Source organism: Geospiza fortis, unplaced genomic scaffold (genome assembly GCF_000277835.1).
Source record: "Geospiza fortis unplaced genomic scaffold, GeoFor_1.0 scaffold121, whole genome shotgun sequence".
Classification (NCBI taxonomy): Eukaryota; Metazoa; Chordata; class Aves; order Passeriformes; family Thraupidae; genus Geospiza; species Geospiza fortis.
Genome location: NW_005054346.1, coordinates 1 through 21,769, shown reverse-complemented (window position 1 = coordinate 21,769; position 21,769 = coordinate 1). Strand labels below are relative to the sequence as shown.

Below are 21,769 nucleotides of genomic sequence, written 5' to 3'. Positions count from 1 at the left end.
GCACATGGCTGGAGGTTTGAACAATGCCGCCACCAGCTGGATACCTCCCCAAGGCAGGGATGGGGCTGGCTGTGGAGCACAGCAAGCATATTCCTCCAGGAAACATTGGAAATACATTGCAAGGATGGATATTCTGCATTGTGAACTGTAAATACCTTTAGAAATTAGAAGTTACCTGCTACAGTTTCTTTAGCTTTGCCCGCTTGTGGTGAAAACTGAAGGGGAAGAAGTATTGACCATCAAGTCCATTATTGACTTGATGGTCAATACTAGACTGTGAAAAATCATAGCTTAAATCTCTTTAACTCCCAGGAGGATAAGAATTCTTCTTTTCATTATTCAGATCAAAGGGGTTAATATCAAATAAGAATTCCACCAAGTTTTTCTGCTCATGCAGCTCTATTGAGACAACTGTTCATTGAGTCAAAACCAGGACTGTTCTGTGGTTACCACTTTGTGCTCCTGGGACTGCCCAGCTGTGACTCTCTGTTGCATAAGAAGGGTTCCTAAAGAGGGTTCATGGTCCTGTGGGGACAAGGACAGAACAAAACTTACATCTTCTGCATCTTGCATGAGAGCGTGAACCCCTGAGCTTACTGGTAAAATAGTTCATCATCTTTCCCACCAGTTTTGTAAATCTCAGCCATTTTCTCAGTTTCACTACAAATGCCCAAGTACAAAATTAATTATTTTTTTTGGCCAGAAGCATTTTTTTCTTTATTTTGGACCAATTTGAACTGGTGGGGTTTTTTTGAGGGGATAAAGGATGAGAGAGGAGATTTTGGACTGTAAAATCAATTATTTGTACAGCCGTAAGGATCTGTGGAAAACTAGGTCTTACATTCTCTCTTATGATGGGAAAGAGAAAGAATGAATATGAAGAAATATTGATAAAATTTAAAGTTTAACTTAAGAGTTCACTGCTTTGGTTTTGCTTGATACCTCCATTCTAGTGTTTATTATCTCAAGTCCTGGATCCTTGAGAGAGCGAATTACTTGGAAGCACTCTTACATTTAGCATATGTGAAGGATCTTGCTGGAATGAAGCATTAGCATTGGAACAAAGGCAGTCTGTAAGGGCTACAAAATGGAGGGCACAAGTACATACAGAGCTTCTGGGGATACAGAAACTCCTGTACCATGTAAGGACATTGAACATTTGATGCTTTGAAGAGAAGGTTCGTTGGTGACTCCTTCTTGTCTCAAACAGTGGGACGTTCTGACTCAATGACCTTAGAAGCCCAGTGTGACTACAAAAAACCTGCACAGGTAATGAGTTTGGAAGCAGACAGAGGGACTTGGATTTTATGTTAAATGAGCTATAGGAAAGAGTATAAACACCTTTATCCCTTGAGATGTTTGACACTTTCCGTCAGGACATCAATGACAAGCACGTAAAAAAGAGAGGTCATTTTCTCAGGTAAACCATTAGCCATCAAGCCAGGGTAAGTCTTCAGCTCTTTCTTGATGGGGTATCTAAAAAAACCTCCAGGGAAGAAAGCACAGATGTCTAGGAACTGAGTTTAATCATAGTGCTCCTCAACATTGCTCCACGACTTTCTCGTGCTTACACTTCCAAAATTACCTGTTACTAATTACTAATTACTTATGAGTCCTGACCTCATTTATTTCACCTTAAGTCTATTGTCAGAGCATTTATTATGAGATTCTGGCTTCTTGAAATGAATCCTTGAAATAAAGGGATGTAGGATGTCAAATTTAGTTTCTGCTTGCAATGTGTAGATCAAGGGGTTTTATGAAGATTGTGCAAACCAAATACAATGAAATTTCATTTGTGCTAGATGCATGCATAATGCCCGCCGTGGGATATTATTTCAAGAGAAGTGGAAAAATTAGGTGGCAAACAGAATTTTGGCAAAAGCACAGTTCTTCAGATGCCACATGTGCAAATCATTATTTTGTCTTGTAGAATGGTTAAGGAAATGTAACTTGAAATGCCAATTATATAATTAGGGTCTTAAGCAACTTCACTGGATGACAAGTGATTAAACATAAACCACCAAACAGACATAGCATTACTTTGAGTAGTGTGTGGAAAATGCCACAGAACAACTCTAGCTAGCACGGGGTGGGCAACAAAATTCAGTGTATATATTGCTAATGTCTTTGTCTAAAATAGGGGTTCCTACAAAAGCTGGGCTCTGACTGAGTGTTAGTTTTAATTCATAACTTTGAAAACCAGTCCTAGAAATTAAAATGCACAAAACTATTAAAATTAAAATGTTGCCTGTCAGGGGTTTAAATGAAAAAACCTAGCTCTTTGTCAATCCCAACTGCAAGACAAGCTACTTGGGGGTGGGTCTCCTCCCACTTGATTTTTGCCTCTATCTCTGTTACTATCTTTTGTCCAGTAGGTGTATGCCTATCCATTTTTAGCTGTTGAGTAGGAGAAGAACCTACCTCTGTTGTCTTCCCCGTGCTTTTCCCTGACAGGGAAAAATCTGTTAGATTTCTTGATAATACAAGTGGGCTGAATCTCCCGCTGAAGCGTGACAAGGCAGTAAACTGACATTTTTAGCTTTTCCAAACTTCTCCAATACCTTTCCCTTTTAAGCTTCTTCCCATTCCTAACAGACACAGCAGCAAGAAAATTCAAGATTTTTACATTCCACCATTGTCCAACTGAGCCTAAAGTAACAGCAAAACAACCAAACCAGAAACAGATTGCAAACTTAGGATAGCGAACAGCTGGCCTGTGGTCCATGGAAGGTTGGCTCATTGCATGTTGTTAATGCCTTTCTTGCCACTTCCACATGTTACACTGCACTGAAAGCTTGCTAAGGTATTTTAATGCAAGTAACTACAAAGGGTGCAGTTCCAAAGCAGCTAAACTTCTGCAGGTCAGGGCTGCTACAGCCCTGCTCTTCCTCCCTCCACATGCCATTCCTGATCTCCTACTTGTGCCAAGTCACGCTACTGCACAGTGAACAGCTTTAAGGGTACTGAAGACACACATTTCTACAAAAAATTAACTTCTCTGTACAGTTAATTTTTGCCTCATCCCCTTTAAACATCATTTTACAAAGTGGGTAAGCTGAGCCAACAACTTGCTGCTGTGGAAAGAGATGGCTCTGAGAATCAATTTCTGTAGGTCTTGTAGTCTGTGTTGCTGAGAATCTTAAAGTGTCCAGACTGTGTCCTGATACAAAAAATGTTTCCCTTCAGGCATTTGAGGGAGGAGAAATATTGAATATTTGGAATCACTCTCTACCCTTCCTTGTGTGAGGGCGGATATGTTTGCATTCAGTTTGTTTAATCTTTCTATTCCTTAACACTTAAAATCCCTTAGTACCGCCTGCACTGATATGTTTAAGCTGTTACTGACACAGATGGGACAGCTGTGTGAGTATTTCCCTGGTGGAGGGGAATACACCTCATTTTGGAGTTTGTGTCTGCTAATCACTGTGAAGAATTAGGTTATCATGATATTGACTGTGTACAGCAGGTAGCAAGGGCACCCTCCCCTCCCCTCCCCTCTCCTCTCCTCTCCTCTCCTGTGGGCAGTCCTGATGTTTCCCTTGTTTCAGCACTGGCATTTATCTAAGGCCCAGTGGATCAGTTCAACTCAATGAGCTTGTTTGCACCTAGCTCAGTAGTTTAGGAAGCAGCCAGGACTAGAGATGAAGTAAATGGGAAAGAACAACCAAGGCAGAGTGTCTCACCTTGAAGATGCTCAAAAGCTTCCTCAACACAGCCTGGCCAGCCTGTTCTAGGTGGCCTTGCTTGAGCAGGGGCCTTGGACCAGGTGATTTCCAGAGGTCTCTTCCCACCTCAACCATTGTGTGATCCTGTGAACCTCACCACTCTTGTGAGACCTCACCAATAGCAGTCAGGAGGATATTCTGCCTTTTTTTTCTCTTTTCCCGACAGATGAAGACAGTCCCAAAAATATACATGGTCTTTGTTTGTCATTAGTTATGAGTTACATGCCAAGCACTTAAGATAGGCAGAGACTGCAACAGAAGCATTTCATACCCTGCTGACATTGCTGTGTAAACAAACATGCATACACAGAGCACTGAAAAATCCTATTATGCATCTTCAGCAAGAAGCAGTCACATTGGGAATCTACTCAGGAAGCCCTGAATGAGAGGACTGAAAGAGTCTGGCAAGGAGATAGGCTTGCCTTGGTTTGCATATTTTTCCCATTCAGCAGTTAATTAGTAACCCACTTTTTGAAAATTAAAGATTACACTTCCTGAACAAATACAAGCATTTGATCTTGGGCTCATCAAGGAAAACTTTAGCAGCTGCCAGGGAAAAGCAAATGTTCTGTCACGTACATCCAGACTGACATAATGCAAAACAGAAGATGAAGAATACGGAGAGAATGTACCAGTACTTCCACACACAGTCGTGGGGAGCACAACAGATGAGGAAAAATATCAAATAGCAGACAACAGTCCAGTGAGCCTAACTAAAACCTGATGGGATGGCTCCTTACTGCAGCATCAACCTAACAGACAGAACAGAAGAAAAGCAAAACGTCGTGCTATATATCAAAAGTAGGTTAAATTTCTTTCCTACATGACCTGGCTCTTTTGGAGCATTGGGCACTCAGCTGTGGTCATACTGACACCCCTTCCTTTGAAGGGGAAGGAGACCTAGTTGTGTGAGATGTTTTCATAAGATCAGGTAGAAGTCCTGATGCTGAAGGGGCTGTAATGGAATTGCCAAACTTTGGGAAAACTGCTGGAAAACTTTTACTTATTAAAACTGAAGTCGTATCATTTTATTGAAGAAGGCATCCTGAAGAAATGATAAATGCATTTACAGTAAGTAAAGTAGAAATGAGCTGATAAATGAAGCATATAACATCACCTAAGGGAAAAAAAAAGGAAAAAAAAAAGGATACATGTATTTTTTAAAGAAAATCTTGACATTTTTAAATTTTTTGACCATGTCCAGGACATAAAACCCCACTGTGAAGTAAATCTCAACATCTAGAAAATACTAACTTCTCATTACAAAAAAAATAAATTGGTAATTAATGTAGTGTCCAATAAATCATCTGGTTTTCTGACCTGGAAAGGTATCTTAACAAAAAACACAACCCCATTTATCTTTTCTGGTTACAGCACTGGACAAATTCTTATCCTTCACGTACTCCGTGACTACACCTTTAGTTATTTTAGCTTTTGTAAATTCCCTAGATGCTGCTTCCTGAGCGTGCTCTACAAGCAATTCTGAGACCATAACAGAGATGTGGAGCTTCTTTTCAAAACTTAATGCTCCAAGCAGCTTCTCTTGAGCCTGTCACCTCTCTCTATTGTTCTTTGAGAACTATTTCTGCCCTTCCTGTATTCAAATGCCACCAGGAGCTGCTCACATCTGGGCATCCCCAACCTCTGTTAACCCTGTTGAGAAATGCCTGTTTGCAGACCAGCAAAGATGGTTTGATACAGAGCACATTTCAGTTTGCTCACCACTGCTGTCTGCCAAGCTTTCCATCAGTGATTTCTGAAACTGCTGAATGTGGCATCTTCCTTTCAGTACACCCTCTTCATGTTGGGCTCTCTGATAAATTCTATCTTATCAGTAGCTCTCCCACTTCTACAATTTCTGCCCCTGCTCATTCTCTTTCCAGCTATTTTTATACTTGAAAATAAAAGTGCTATTAGTGGTAGATTAAATATAACATTAAACATTTTGTATCTTCCTGCAAAATAAAAGTATTCTATTCTGTGCATTGCAAAGTGCAGAAGAGTTCTAAAACTACAATCTAATATACAACATAAATAGAATGGGTAACATTAAAAAAGCAAGGAATAAAAATATAGGCATAAAACATTCATTGATATCACTTTAACAGTACAATTAGATGAAGTAAACAGCTGAACTCAGTAATAAACAGATCAATGGTATTGCCAGCTCCAAAAAACATGTTTTTGGTTAAAACCTCCAAAATCATCAAAAAGTATTAAAGCAATGAGACTTTAAGACAATGGCCCGCTCTTTGATCTGCCTCCTGAAATTCAAGTAGAGAGCTGGTCACTCCTCAATGAACATTAAGTTACTTGGAGTTAAAAATTTGCTTGCTCAGGCAGAGTACTCCATGGCAAGCATGCTAAATCTCAAAATGGGCCCAAGATGTTCCTTCTCATCACTAGCACTGACTTTTAAATAATTTCATTTTAAAATGAATATTCATACTTTCAATTTGCCTGCTGTTCAGTAAGCCTTATGAATGCACCCAAGATGTTTATTCTTTCACAGCTACGACAACCACAGGAGTGTGATACCCCAAAGCACTCAGTCAATCAGAGCAGTAACATCCAGAAAAACAATTATTATAAAGCCACTAAAGACGGTAATATTGCAAGTTTGTAAAATATACATGTAAGCATGGAAGCTGAGTTTGACATTGGCTTGTTCAAGGCATAGCAGAAGCATGTCACTTCTAAGATTGAGAATATGTCACAGGCTGTCTTGTTTGACATAAGGCATCAAATTTTACCTAGCTACCATTATAGTGAATCCAATGATATTTGTTGAGTACATCTATAACAACTTTAAGATATTGACTAGAGTCCTCCAAGGAAAACATAAATCTCCATTTCCTACAACTGCTAGCATTACAACTTCTAACTTAGAGTTCTTAGTGTGCCTGCACTCAAGAATTCAAAGAACTCTTCATGTGTCACAGTTCACTAAAACTGGAAGATATTTATTTGTAGCAGTAACAAGAAATTCAGGTTTCAGGACTTTGAGATGTAGCAGTGTGGATGTCTTTTTTTTGGGTGGGGTTTTTGATCATCCCTCCTGCTTAGCTCTAACTTTCTCTCTTTATCACTCTTCTGTGGCCTTCAGACATTCACTGCCTCATTTCCCTGCACTTTCTTAGTTTTCTGCTTCATTCCAACTATTTTTGATTATATAACCTCCTATCTATGAATTTTTCCCTTTTCTGTCTCCTACTTTTCATATCTTGAATTTTCTCAGTGACACAAATAAAAAGCTATCTGGACTTCCTTTCTATTACTTTGACTTCCAATTCATTCCCCAGCTTTACAATACATGCCTGAAGTCCATCATAAGCCCTGAGAATAGGTTGTCACCACTCCCACAGCAATGTAAAAAATGCCAGGCTTTACTACCATTAAGGAAAAACTCAGCTTTTATTGAGAAAATCAATAGAAAGTGGTGACCATTTTAACTAATAGCTACTTGTAACTAAATTGTACTGAAAAAAAAAACCCTCCTAAGAATAGTTGCTGTTAAGGAAAGAGAATTTTAGAGTTATAGTCAGGTAACAGGAAACAGAAAAAATAGAAAGAAATCATTCACGAAAAAAAAATTATGAACCCCATTAAATTTTTATAAAAGAGGTTGGCATACCTGAATGCAAAACCTAGCAAAACATGTGGCAGGATAGACTGCAGTGGTGCTTTAGGAATGTTTCCCATTTTTTTTCTTTTTGTCAAAAGAAAAGTGAAAGATCAGCAATTGCTTCCACAATACTGCTTCATGACCAAATGAGATATGCCTTGTCAATCAGACATTCGAAATACACACTAATTAGTGTACCAGTATGATATGTTTATATTAATCTGAAATTGCTCAGCTGAAGTATGTGGGGAAAATATTTGAACTCATTAAAATCACAAGCTAGACCAATCTAAAGAATGAAACCTCCCTACAGAGTACAGGAAAAGAGCAAGAGACTTGAAAAACTGCAGTGTCAAGTCTTGACATATTTGAAACAGCCAGATAATGTATTTATGTAGGATTGTAACCACTTTGGTATCTGCTGGGTAGCAAATCTCCCACTGGATATGAGTAGGGAGACACATTACAAAAGACAAGTCCAATCTAAAAGGTGTTCTATAGTGATGGAGATGCATCATATTGGCAACATAGTTTTCTTTTTTTTATCCTTTTTTTTTTTGATTGGCTGCCACATATCACAGTATTGTGGTTCTTCTGCCACAATATAGTGACAAATCTGTATACAGCTTTTTTGTTAGATACTCTCACATATCACTTTTCACCCCTTTTCCACCAAAATATTCCAGAGTCTCATGCCTAAAGTGTTCCATAAAAAACCTCTAGAAATTATAGAATCAATATTTTTAAATGAGTGTGAGAAAAATTATCTTCATAAACACAGAAGCTGACAGTTCCTGAGGTCAAACCATGCCAGGCCTCCCTACTGAGGCAGAAATCACCATCCCTCCATTGAAATCCCAGGCTTCCAAGTGATCAGTCCATCCCAGAAGCCATAAAATACTACAGACATGATTGAAAAGTAACAGATTACAAAAGTTAAAGAAGAGTTTCTAAAATTCAAGGTTTATAGCACACAGTTATCTTGCACTTATTTGACACTTTAAAATGAAGTTCAGTTTGACAAAGGTGCAGCATTTCTGTCTCCTATTTTTAAAAGAATAATAACCATCAAATCAACCTACTGTGAGTAAAATTGTAGGAAACAAGGAAAAACATACCAAGCACATAGGAACAACAGAGAAAAGGGAAATTTTCTTTTAGTTAGTCCATTAATAGCCCTAATTTTGTCATTAATTTATTAATTCCAGTGCCTTGACTTGCTAATGATTATTTTTTCTCTTTTTATTCAGGTGATGGAAAATGATACTTTAATCCAGTCCTGCTACCCCCTTATCAAACACAACCCATTAACAGCACCCCTCTTCCCCAGAAAATGAAATTCCTTTGACACTTAGGAAAGGCATGAGCAGAAATTTGTGCATCCTGTCCAGTGAGTGGATTTATTTTGTGAGACACTGGTTGGCATTTGGCTTTCAGATTATTATTTTCTTTTGCTCTTGGCTCAGATGAAATCTTTGCACAAGTGATGTGGGTTCAGTAACACAACAACCACCCCATCATGCAATAACAAAACATTTATCTTTCCATTTTAAGAATCCTGTGGAAAATTACGTAACTAAAACCAATTATGAACAGTTTTTAAACTTCAAATTGAAACAAGATGAGGAAATTCCAGCTACATAATGGCCCAAGTAAATGTAATTCTACCTATTTGTGAATGTGCTATGATACAATCTTTATCTGTGATTTTACAGAATTTTTTTTCTTCTCAGAAGAATATGCCATTTGGAGCACAGAATGGGTACATTTGGGATGAAACTAAAGCTGCATATAATCTGGAATTTCCTAATTTCTGGGTGCTTGACTTTTCAGGCTTAATACAACATTTTCATTTAGAGGTCTTAGATATATAATTATTCAGATGGCTTAAATGTGCTTTTTGCTTACAGAGTCTTTTTTCTGTTTACATATCATACTCTAGCCTAAATAAATGCTAAGACAAAGGCCAAGCTGGCTGGTAGCCCAGAATGTAGTTGTTACCAAACTGACAGGGACCACCTTAACTTCATTGAAATGTCTAAATATCGTACTTGTGTTATAACGATATTTTAAAAGCCTATCCTTACTGAAAGAAAAATGGAGCCGCTTTAGAGCAGCATAAACAAGTTGCTGGATGAAATGAGAAATGAATGTCAAAGTATGGTCTGACTTACCACAGCTCTCCATTACTGTAAAACACCAAACATTTAAGGGCAGGAAGTATCCTCATGTTACCATATAAATAACTAATGGGCTTAGTTTATGTTAACAACTAACTTAGGAACTTTCAATAAAAAACCCACCAAACAAAAACATGGCTAAGGGTGTCCAAAACTTTTTCCCCAAAGTAACTAATTCTGCTAATTCTTAAGGCAGCTTTCTTTTTTTTCTTAGAGAATCTTGCGTAGAGTCTGATAAAATGTGCAGCAAATGCGAACACAGTACCACTTAAAGATAATCTGCAAAGGCAAGTAAACATGGTAATTTTTCTAATTTACTGAAGATATGAAAGGTGCAAGGTTTGGTTTAATGTTTTATTCTGCTTGTTTCCTTTTTGCTTTTAATACTTTCAGAGTATCAAAGTCTTGTCTTGCTTTTATATGTACGAGTGTTGGAGGACAAGACAAGAAGAATGGAAGTCCCCCTCAGTTCCCATCTGAAGCAACAGGGTGATAAATGATTAACATTGAGCCTTTTTTTTTTCTTCAGGCTTTTTGCCAGACGCTTGAATTAAATGTTTTAGCAACAGCCAGACAAAATGGAAGTTTTACACAGTCTGATTAAAAATGCCTTTCCCCTCTCAAATGCCAGTTTCTTGTGACAGATGATGGCTAGAGATGACGGCTTCATCTCTCTGCTTTTCCAACTACTCATAATCTTCTAACAAAAATAGGATAGACAAGACCTGATACACACATAAAAGCAAATATAACCTTTGCAGAAACCTTACATCTGACTTTAAAATCAAAGCAATCTCTTCAGGCTTTCCTAATATATCTTAAAAATATGTAAAAGGCAATATAGCTTTGTCTCCTTTTCATTTCACTCTTTAGATCTAATCAGGATTTTAGTAGGGCAAGAGAGGTAAACCCCTGTGACAAGAACATGCCATATGAAAAGCACAAGATGTGTCGAAATTTTAAATTTACTATTGCTGACAGTCTGACCTTACCAGATATTAATAAAATTACAAGAGTGGGGGGTGAAGGTAGGATACCTGGTCATGGCTGGCTTCAATGGAGCTCCCGATACCTTGGAAAGTCATCTGCACAGGAGACAGTGTCAAACAGGTCAAACACTCTTTGCCATTTTGTCTATCACTGTAGTGTACCTATAACAGAATAACATACGTAATCTGCTAAACACCACGTTTGCACAAGGGAGTCATGCTAAAATACTGTCCCTTTTCAACAAGCTTGTAAGAAGAATTCCAGACATTTACATTGAATTCATCTTTAATATCAAAAAAGGAGTGTGTAAAATAGTCTAGATAGTCACATGTTGAACTGGGGCCCAATTTTCCATGATATGCCTGTTGCATAATTTTTGAAGTGCTGAGTTCTTCAGATTCTGACATCTTTCAGACTGAATTCAAGATGTTGTATCTATATAAGAATCTAGCTTCAAGTTAAAGTTTCCAACCTACATGTCATTCTTAGCAGCATATTGTAGCTTAGTTATAAAACACCCAAGTAAATCATTGCAACCTTGAAAAACTTGCCAAAAATAGTTTAATTTTTTCTATTTTAATTTCATTTCTAGTAAAATCCACTAACACTTTTGACATTACTATTATGATACATATTTCAATTAAATCAAAAGGGCGGATAAAACGGAGAAATCACATTCTTCTTGAGGTGTCTAGACTATCCTTTTCCAAATGTAACTCATTCCCTGTGGGCATCAAGATGTGTATGTTGAACCTGAACTTACAAGAAATACAGAGAAAGATAGTGCTTCTACTTGTATTATTCTCTTTGTCTTCAGGTTCCCTTCAGATGGTTTTTAAATCCCCTAAAGAAAGGATGGATTTTAACACGGTGACACAAAATGAAATTAAATGTTGCTAGCGTTTCATTATTAAGAACAGGTTGCCACTCATGCTGAACTGTTGAAATATTACAGTTCTCTGCATAGCTCCTGACTTCTAGACAGGCAGATCAAGCACTTTGTTCTACAGGAGAGGTGGAATTTAGTTTACGGTGGTAATTTACATTGACTATGTGACCCCTGTCAGAATTGGAAAGAGAGATCAGCTCTGCTGGAGACAGACCTTTTATGTTAGTATCTATTTACAGCTGTATGGCTCTCAGGCAAAAGATACATGGTAAAGCCTCATCCTGACTTTTAGGCTACAAAATAAATCTTGCTATTTCTGAAGACAACTAGGAACTACTTTAGGTTTATTCCTGTGAAAACAGTTTAGTGAAAATATGAAAATTGTAAACTGTGTATTAAATCCCTTGTGTCTAACTGCCACAGGTGCAAACTGGGAATGCTTCAACTGAAGTAAAACCAGTGCAAAACTGGTTGAGTAAGAGGAAAACCAAGTTGGTGCTATGTCTCAGAATTACTTTACTGACAACACACCAAAACAGTTTTGCTGTGGCAAAAGTAAGATACAGAATGTGAAAGTCTTGTACTGTGTATAGAAATACAGATTTCATTCAGCCCTTCTTAAAGCTTTCTGGATTATTCCTGTCTCTCTTCCTCTCAACCCCCACATTATGTGCCTACTAAATTGCTTATGGCTCTCTGCCAGAAAAGCCATACTACTTACTTAGAAACCACAAGAGGCCCCTTCACATATACAATGGTTTAACTTTGATTAATTGAAAGAGGTATGAAGGTATGAAATTTGGCTGACCAATATAAACTGAAGTCCTTTAAATGTCAGAGACTACTGTTATGACAAAGGCTTATCAAGCTTCCACAACTAGTTGCAAAGTAGATTTTCTGCTGAGTTTGTGTTGTGGGAATGCAATGTGAGAAATGGGGCAGCAAAGATCAAGAAGATGGTCCTGTGCTGCAAACAGAACATCACAAAAGGGGCAAAATCTAGTGACCAAGAAAAGCACATGTGTAGAAATGGGAAAATGGCACTTTCTGAACTGTGCAGCATGTTTGTCAGTTAAGTTTTTGTCAGAACAATATGAGTATACAATTCACTAGTGTCCACTGGAATAAAGAATGACTAACAAGATGAAAGAACAGGAGATAGCCAGAGGAAAAACTATTAGTATTTCATGACACTACTATCTGCAATAGCAGGTTTGACTCACATCGCCTTTAGAATCCCACACTGAAATGGCAATAAATTCAGAATTTTGGTATCTCTATAGGCTTAACTCTCCCAAAGGGATTTCATTATGCATTTTTGGCCGCATCTCAATGTATCAAGGCCATTATTTTGTAATTTCTCAGACAACAGTTTTCTAATTATCTCTTGCTCTGTTGAAGCTCTTCAGCCAAACCAAAATAAACACTTTCTATATTAATTATATGAATAGTGATATAAAACACAAAAGACTGGACTTTAAATAGGAACAAATAAGACTTTGTCCTTTCATCAAATCTCTCTAGTCTACAGATTCGTGCAGTCAGAAGAAACATTCAGACTTCTACATTTGGTATGTGTATGTGCAATTTCCCAGCAATCCTGTTTTGTTATTTATCAGTCCAGTTGCTACATTCTCAAACTACATTATTCCTTTCCCCTTCAAGTTTGATCTACGAGCCAAAATTTGGGGCTTTTTTATTTACCTATTAGAGCAGAATGTCCAAATAAGGCACTCAGAAAGAAATAATAGTCAAATAATTATCAAATAGCTCAAATAGCAGCAAACAATTCTTGGGTTTTGGCCAGCAGCATGGTGCAAATATTTTAGTTTCTATGCCCATGCTATTATTGCTAAGTGTGGGAAGAATCTGATCATCTATATAACTCTTTAAAGAATATCATATCCTTTAAGGCAGAGCACAGCAAATACCTGAGTCAGTATCTGTGATCAAGGAGTGATGACTGAAGGCTGGCCAAATGCTCTGATGGTGATTACAAAGCCATTATTGAGATTAATGACAACAAAAATAATATTTCTAAGTTCCTTTCTGCCTTAAAGAGTCAGGAGTGCTTAACTACAGCCCATCTCACCAGACCTCTGTTAGGCAGGCAAGGACACTTCATGGACAGCCTTTAAATGACTCATCCAAGCTGGACTGGACTGACTGGCAGAGCTGGGACTCTAAGCCATCATAAAGGCCTCTGGCCTAACCACAATTGGTCATTTTCTCTTTCCATATGTGATGGAGGTAAAAACAAAAGAGTTATGAAAATAATTACTGTCTGTGTCCAGGACCTAATTTCCTGGCTTCACTTTTTATAATTAAGGGACACTCACAGATCAGCTCAATGCATTTAAGGATTAAATAGCAATGAAATTTCACTCATTAAAATTCAGAATGTTTTATTTAGATAACCCATAAGCAGAGATCTGATGGAAAAGAATTAGAATCTGGTTAGAAAACAATGGCCAGAATATAGATATCTCTAGCAAGAGTTGTGCAAGTTTCTGAGTAAAATGCAAGACTCCAGCCTCAGACTATTATGAGTGATTTACATGTAATTCTCCTCCAAGGTTTGTCCACACAGCACAAAGCGGTGTCAGCACAACAAGATCCTGGCAATAATTCTAAATGAGACTGCTCATTTATTGGGAAAAGCACACAGCACTGCCAGCTTTTCTCCTGGGTAACTACATACACCTGAGATAAATCATGTATGGCCAGCTCAAGAATCCCAAACACAGCACTCCATGGCACAAAACCTCAGTGCATAAAACACAAAGGGCATCCCAGACACCAAAATACAGAAATAAATTCTAGAAGTATATTTTTTCACAATACCATGGATTTACTCACACATGTATATTTTCTTGTTCCAGATTCACATGACATGCAAATGTATATTCACTTTACAGATTGCTTCAGTCAGGAACAAGCAGCATGGTATGAGTATGTATGGATGGGTACTATTCACTGGAGTGTGTATATAGAAATTTATGTGAAAGTCTAAAACCACTTGATAACTTATGCTGAAATTTGGCCCTTGTTTTCAGTATTTTAAATTACTGAAGGGATGCAAATATTCTGATGGGCATTTATAGCTACATATAAAGGAAGATATAAGATGAATATTTACAATGTTACAAATGAATGGGGAATAGCATAGCCAGAATTCTTAATTTTATATATAATTTTATACAGGAGAAAGTAAACTACACTGCATAAAACTGTATAGGAAATTATATATTAGGGTACTTCTATCATAATGCTGCTTCATAAGCAGGAAATTTCCTATTTCTCTCATATTTATATAAAGATGTCTCTTCAATCTACCTTTACTATAATACCCCTCCCTACTTGCAAGCATTCTCTTGGAAACTGCAAAAATATTTCAGGATTTATCTTGCAATAAGCTGCTTTAAAAACTGGATCAATATGCAATTTCAGATAATGGCCATAGTTAAACTGCAGAAATGATTCTGCAAATACAATGTTCCTAACTTCAAGAACAGCACAGTCTGCTGGCCTTCAGCATGCATGTCTGAATTTGAACATCTATCCTTTTGCATGGACAAGGGCTGTGGTTTACTGAATCACAGCTGAGGAGGGTGAGAGACCTGCTGTACTACTACTTAATCATTAAGCTTGACTCTAATATCCCAAACTACTCTTAGAAACGAGGTAACTAACAGGAGTCTGAGGGGAGCAAAAATAAAGGCTACCCTTTTCACACACTGCTGCTTAGATGTTCACAGTTTGAAACATAACTTCTGTCAGGACAAACATTTTTTTTCTTGAACATTTAATAGTTAAAAAAAATACAAATTACCAAAAGAAAGAAGTCATCTGTGACACTGGAGTTCAAGTTTCCAAACTGAAAACTACTCTGAGTCAAAGCATCAGCAGGAGTCTTAGAATGCTAGACAGAAATAAACTAGGTAATAAAATGCCATTATGTTCAGCAATGCACAAATCTTCTGGATTGACAAGCCTGGACTATTTTGTTAGAACAAAGGATGGTATTCCTTTAAATCTACCCCTTAAAGGGGGAGCACCCAATTTAGTCCTGAGTTTACAGAATAGTTTCCAAGATTTTACATAGGCTTGGATTTACAGCAACAAGAAAACCAGAATAGGCTCAGAAATTAGTTGTTAAAATAGTAATTTTGATTTGGACAAGAGTCTCATGAAACAGTTTACTTTCTTTGGCATCCTGGTGAAAAGCTTTCTTTTTCATATGGGTCTTTTATCTTCCACTTTATGTTGCTCATCTACAGTTAGTCATGTCAAGTATCAAAGAAAAAATGAAACAAACCTGTTTAAGCTCCAAGTCTCTTTTATGCTTATTTATTGATGAATAAATACTTCGGGCACAGAAATAAATTTAATATACTTGCTCATTTCAACCATTTTATCAAAGCCAATTTTAGGAGCTTTCACTGTAGAGTATTGTAATACTTAAAAGCATGAATCCTTGTATTATGTATTATCCATAGAGGTTTCCTAACAAATATTAGATCAGTTCCTTCAGACACAGAGTAGTATGAGAGAGATTCCAAATAGTTTTCATTCTTATTACCTGTTTAACATCATCTATACAAATATTTTTTAAAAAGCTGAATAATAGACAAAAAAAAAACAAGTCCAAGTTAGAAAAAAAATTATCCCAGATGCAATAATAAGACATACACCAATTTTTTTTTTTTAATCAGAAAAAAAGCATTGAATCAAACTGTTTCCTGCAATGCTGGAGTTCCTTGATGTAGTGCTATTACTAAATATAGTATTTTACTAATCTCAGCAGGGTGCTGGCTAACTGCATGCCCGTCAGATGTTTTTAACGGCCACCCCCTGTGGAACAAATCTAAGGAGAGCATGAAAAACACCCACATTTAAAAAAGCCCCCTTGCTAGATCATTAAGGAAAGATAAAGGCCTGTACATTGGGATGTGATATATAACACAATCACTGTGCCAAGAAAACACATGTTTGATTAGCGCGCCTCGGGTTCATTAATCGCCGTGTCTGCCTCACAGCAGTGGGTACAGTTTCCTCCGTAGCTACTGCACCAAAGGGTAAAGACACCTGGTAGCTTAAAGACTGACAGTTCAGCAGTAAATCTTGAGCTATTCCAACATGCCTCTCTCACACAGTTTGAATAGCAGCTGTATCATAGCCTTAAATCTTCATTAAAATACAGTCCTAGGGTTTAGACGACGAAATAAACCATTACGGCACCATAAATAGGCAACAACAAGCAGACTAAAGGCATTGTCACAGGTTACTGAGGCAGTATTTCACCCTCTTGGCTACGGTAAGGCAGACACTTGACATCTACAAAAACCAGCAAAGTACAAATAAGAAGAGAAAAAAAATATTTGATACTGTTTCCAAAGACAATATATAAAATATCTGCTAAATGCAAAGCAATTCTGAGCCGAAGAAGCGTGTAGAGGGTTTTTGATCCTGCTATTCCTCTGAATTCAGAGCTCCTGTTTCAGTGATTCATGAGAACTGGAAGGTCAAGCCATATATTATGCTCAGTCAAGCAAGGGAGACCCAGCTCTGTCCGACCTCTGGATGTGATGTTCAGTTTCACAAAAGAGAAAATCAGCTGCCATCATAGCAGAGAGGATAATCAGTGCAGTAAGGTGCTTACTGCTCACTTTCCATCTGTTAAATCTTAACCCAGGTATGCATTTATACAGACAGCAGCACGTGCAAAGTGAGCAACTTTGCTTACAATGGCTGGCACTGAGAGGTGCAGAGAGACCTGTTTGTCTGATAGGAAAACTGAAATCAGGAGATGGGACTTTCTATTTAAAAAAAAGATCACATTTACATTGAAAACTACCTAGCTATCCTGTTCACATCCTCTATTCTGTAAATAAGATACATATTTTTTGTCAGCATAGGAGAGAGTAGCTTAGCTACACTGAGTTTAAACACTTAATACAACCCTCCCCCCAAATAAACAATAAAAATGTGATACAAATTAATAAATTAATTATTCAGAAATTAACACAATGCAGAGCCTTACAAAATAATGTAAACTATAGCTGACATGGTTTTTGCAGAAACAACTTGTCTGCCATACATATAACAGGTAAATACTGTGTTTCCAGAGGGAGGAGCTTTAATTAATTTTATCATTCACGTCAAAGGAAACATGAAAAAACTGGCAATCCTGAGATCTCCTGTTTTCATCACAGGGCCTAAAAAGTAGGAGGGAGGTGAGAAGGTGTGTTTTGCTAATAACATACCCTAAGGATGAGCATGGTATGGAGCATTAGTGGAGGAGCTTGTGTCTTGTGTACAACCAGAATGACTGATGACATGAGAGAGCAACTTGGTTACTTTGGAAAGACAAAGTTGCATGAGTTTGAAATAACTTTCCAGCAACAGCATGAATGGAAATAAGTTCTCAGGAACACTCTTTTTAAGGACTAAGGTTGTCACTGAAGTGAAGAGTGAAGCAAACATTAATGATTCTCTGTTTACAAACCACGTGTGAAAGCCCCAAACGCTGCGTTAATGAAGGGAGAACAGGATCAGTGTGAAACTGCGAATAGAAAATCAGCTGCCTGAATTGGCTAAGAAATCTGATGCTGGTACAGACCCTAATGTTGTGCACTAACCTAGAAATAGGGCAATATGCATCAAGAACCACCCTTCTTTAATTAAAACAAGAAACAACCATTTCACTTCTGAAAATTACCCTGCTCCGTTGTGCTTTCAGTGTTGAGTGAGACTGAAGGAGAAGATATCCAAATAAACCCTCTCTTAAAGCCTCAGCTTCAGTCACAGAGAGGGGAATAAACTCTAACTTGTCTCCTTTCTCCTTCTTCACCTTTTCTTGTTGCCTCTCTTTTTAAGGGTTTTTTCTTGAGAGCTGAATTCCCTTACTATAATTAAAACTAAACCCTAGTCTGCTATGAATTCACCACCGCACCTTCACATTTTTGCCAACTGAAACTTCCAGTCTTTCAAAGTTTGGGCTCTATTCCAAGCCAAGGTCTGTAGCTAAGTTATCAAGTCACATTAGGATTTACCGAGAAAGATTTTGGCAGAGAATGCAGTCCGGTGTGTTCAGTGCTGGCTGCAGTATTTTGAGAGATCCTGATAGCTTTTAAACTTTCTCATACATAAATCCCCTAAATTCTAAAATTGGCTATCAAAATATAACTCACATTTTTTCCACAGACCAAGTTACATGCAGGGATATGTGGGAGGATTTCAAACTCTTATTTGCAAGATGCCAAGCAGACAAGCTAAAACGTTACCAAGGTGACATCCATACCACACCTGAGGACCCACACACTACCAGTAGCCAGTTATTCTCTGTTTACCTTCTTTCCTTTCAGAAACTGAAACAAAAAAGAGGGACCTGGCTGTTTCTGGAGACAAGAAGAGCAGTGCTTGAATAAAGGGCTTGAAATAGGGAGAAAGGTAATGATGGCCATAGAAGAAAGCTAGTTTAGATAGAATTCTGGCCCAGCTAGTTGGATAGCTTGTGCTACATTTGCATTTGTTTTCCTAATTCTCCATACTCATAAGTCAATTTGGAAACACTCTTGCTGCAGCAAATACTACCTCCTGCAGTATGCTTTGTGAACAAATAGGCTACATTTCCATATTGCATACCTTTCCTTATGGTAACTCATATGAGAATGATTTTTATGTTTCTTTTTTTCACAGAACGCTGCCACCATTTTGACTTCCTTTAAGGTCAAAAATAGGATATGAATAGATGGTCTGTAGTCCACAGAATCATTTCTGAAATAAATGGAAACTATAAAACCACTTCTTGTAGATCTACCTTGGGTCACTGCCATCAACTGTGGTTCTGCCTACCTTCCCTCAGAAGTTAGGTGATTAAGAAAACCTATAAACCAAAATGCAATGAAGTCCAGGTGCTTTGACTTTTACATGAGGCTCTCTCTGAAGATCAATTCTTGCTATCATCTTGTTCTGGTTTATCTCTCCCTCTATTTCACATTCTCAACATATTTTCTTTCCTTTGGCTAGTCATGTATAAATCAAGGTTTGGAGACCTAGAAGTCTTTTCCTACACAACACAGCAATTTGATGTCAAGTTGATTTTCAGTAGCAGGACACCTGCAAGTTTCTGAGAGCCAAGTAAAGACTCTAAATTATCAGGTAGCCTGGAGTTGTGCAAATCAGAAATGTCCCTAAAATTGTCAATAAAATCCTGCTTGACTTGCTGTCATTCTTGGAGAAAACTTTTTTCCCTTTAAATACAACAAAAAATAATAGTTGCCTTGAAAAATGAGTAAGTTTTGCAGGAAATAACTCAATAAAAAGGTGTAACTTCTCTTCCAAGCACAATGACTGTAAGTTCACATGGATAGAAGGAGTTTTCCTATTTCCTGACTTCTGCCTAGTGGCACACAGTGGCAAAGATGTTACTGAAGCATAAAAAGCTGTACCCAGTCCTGACTGGGATGGAGCTACTTTGCTTCATAGCAGTTTGCTTAGAGCTATGTTTTGGCTTTGTGACCAAAAGTGTGGGTATTTATATAATACTTATTGCTGAGCTGTGCTCACACAAGGGCTTTTCTGCTTCTCACACCACCCCACCAGCAAGAAGGCTGGGGATGGGTAAGAAGCCAGGAGGGGACACAGCCAGGACCCCAGCTGAGCAAAGGGATATCCCACACCATATGGCATCACACTCAGCACACAAAGCCAGGGGAACAAGGAGGGTGGGGGTGTTTGGAGTGATGGTGTTTGTCTTCACAAGTCACTGTTATATGTGATGGAGCCCTGCCCTCCTGGGGATGACTGAATACCTGTCTGCCCAGGGGAAGCGATGAACGAATGATTTGTTTTTCTTTACTTGCACGTGTGGCTTTTGCTTTCCTTATTAAGCACTCTTTATCTCAACCAACCCTTGAGTTTTTGCACTTTTACCCTCCTGGTTGTTCTCCCACATCCCGCTGAAGGGGAGTAAGAGCAGCTGCACGGAGCTGATCTGCCCACCAGGATATACTTGTAACAATCCCTTCTGGCCAGTGTGTGGCATGAGGAGTTAGAGATAACAGCTGACTTGATCAGAGCATGCTATACCAAATTTATATCTGTTTAGCTATTAGTTGTCAGGCTCCTGTGCTTGCCTTGGGGCTTCCTTGCCTGGATGCAGATTAGTAACTAGTGCTCACTAGTAACTGCTTTTTGCTTTTTGCCTCTGTTGTTTCCTTTTCTCCTTATCATCCTATCCTGTTCTGCCTGGGAACATACTGATAACAGGAATGGGCTGGCAGACAGCCAGGGCACAGCTCCCATTCCTGTGCTGGACAGGCTGGAACTCAACTTCACAAGACTGTGACTGTGGCTAAAATCGTGATGGTACAACCAAAAACACACATGGCCATGGAGAAGTCTATACTAGAGCAGGTACTCCCCTGAAGGGAGAATGGCCTATGGATATTGTCATTCTGGAGCAGTTACATCCCCAAAGGATGGTGGTCTGTAGACAAGCCCACACTGCCCATGTGAACTGTGGGCCTCTGTGTAATCTCAGACTGGAGGAGGGACAAGGGGAGGAGTTCATTGCAATGCTGAATCCTATGGTCTGGTCCAAAGGGATGAGGCCTGAAGATTGTAATGGAAACACCTTTAAATGGTTGTAACCCAGGATCTGAGTTGCATGTCATGGGAATTACTATAGCAGGAACCCCTTGTTGCTAGCCAGGCAAGGAGAAAAGGGAGGAGTTTGCTGCAAACCCTATTATGTTTTGTTGTTAAACCCTGTAATTTGGCCCAAAGGAACCAGAGGTGGAGACTGTCCAAGGAATACCTTTAAACTTTTGCAACCCAGGATGTGAGTAGCATGCTATGGAAATTAGCACAGCAGGAACCATCTGAACCAATGGAAGACAAGCCTTGCAATATATGAAAGTACAGCAGCAACCCAACCTGAGCTGGCTTTGGCACCCCGTAACTCCATGCATCACACCACCTCTCCTGTCCTGAGCAAACTGATTGAATACAGGTTTAATAACAGATTGACTACACATGGACTCAATGGACAATTTGTGGACTTTTAAAGGGGTGATCCACAGACTAAGGTAATGATTTCCATGTATATATTCCAGGATGGGTAAGAGGAGGTGGTTAATGAGGGAGAATCTGTTGGATAATGTGGGACCTGAGCACAGTGTCAATAGTATGGAATAAAAGGTGGATTACACTGGTTTTGTCTGGGATGGGGCTTTATAAAAGCATGTATAGTGCTAAGTTTTGGATTTGTGACCAAAAGACTGTTGACAACATACTGGTACTTTAGCAGCTGCTGAGCAGGGTTTGGACAGCACCAAGGCCTTTTCTGCTCCTC

At 38.4% G+C, this 21,769-nt stretch overlaps 1 protein-coding gene across 1 annotated transcript in view; it reads right to left on the bottom strand.

Moving 5' to 3' along the window:
• Nucleotides 1-10,681, bottom strand: part of LOC102034401 (double-stranded RNA-binding protein Staufen homolog 2-like) — a 61,556-nt gene extending 50,875 nt beyond the window's left edge. Inside the window, exon 1 of the mRNA XM_005423022.2 lies at nucleotides 10,568-10,681. Within this exon, the coding sequence (XP_005423079.1) occupies nucleotides 10,568-10,615 (48 nt within the window). The 5' untranslated portion in view covers nucleotides 10,616-10,681. The remainder of the gene's footprint in view (nucleotides 1-10,567) is intronic.
• Nucleotides 10,682-21,769: the final 11,088 nt, after the last annotated feature.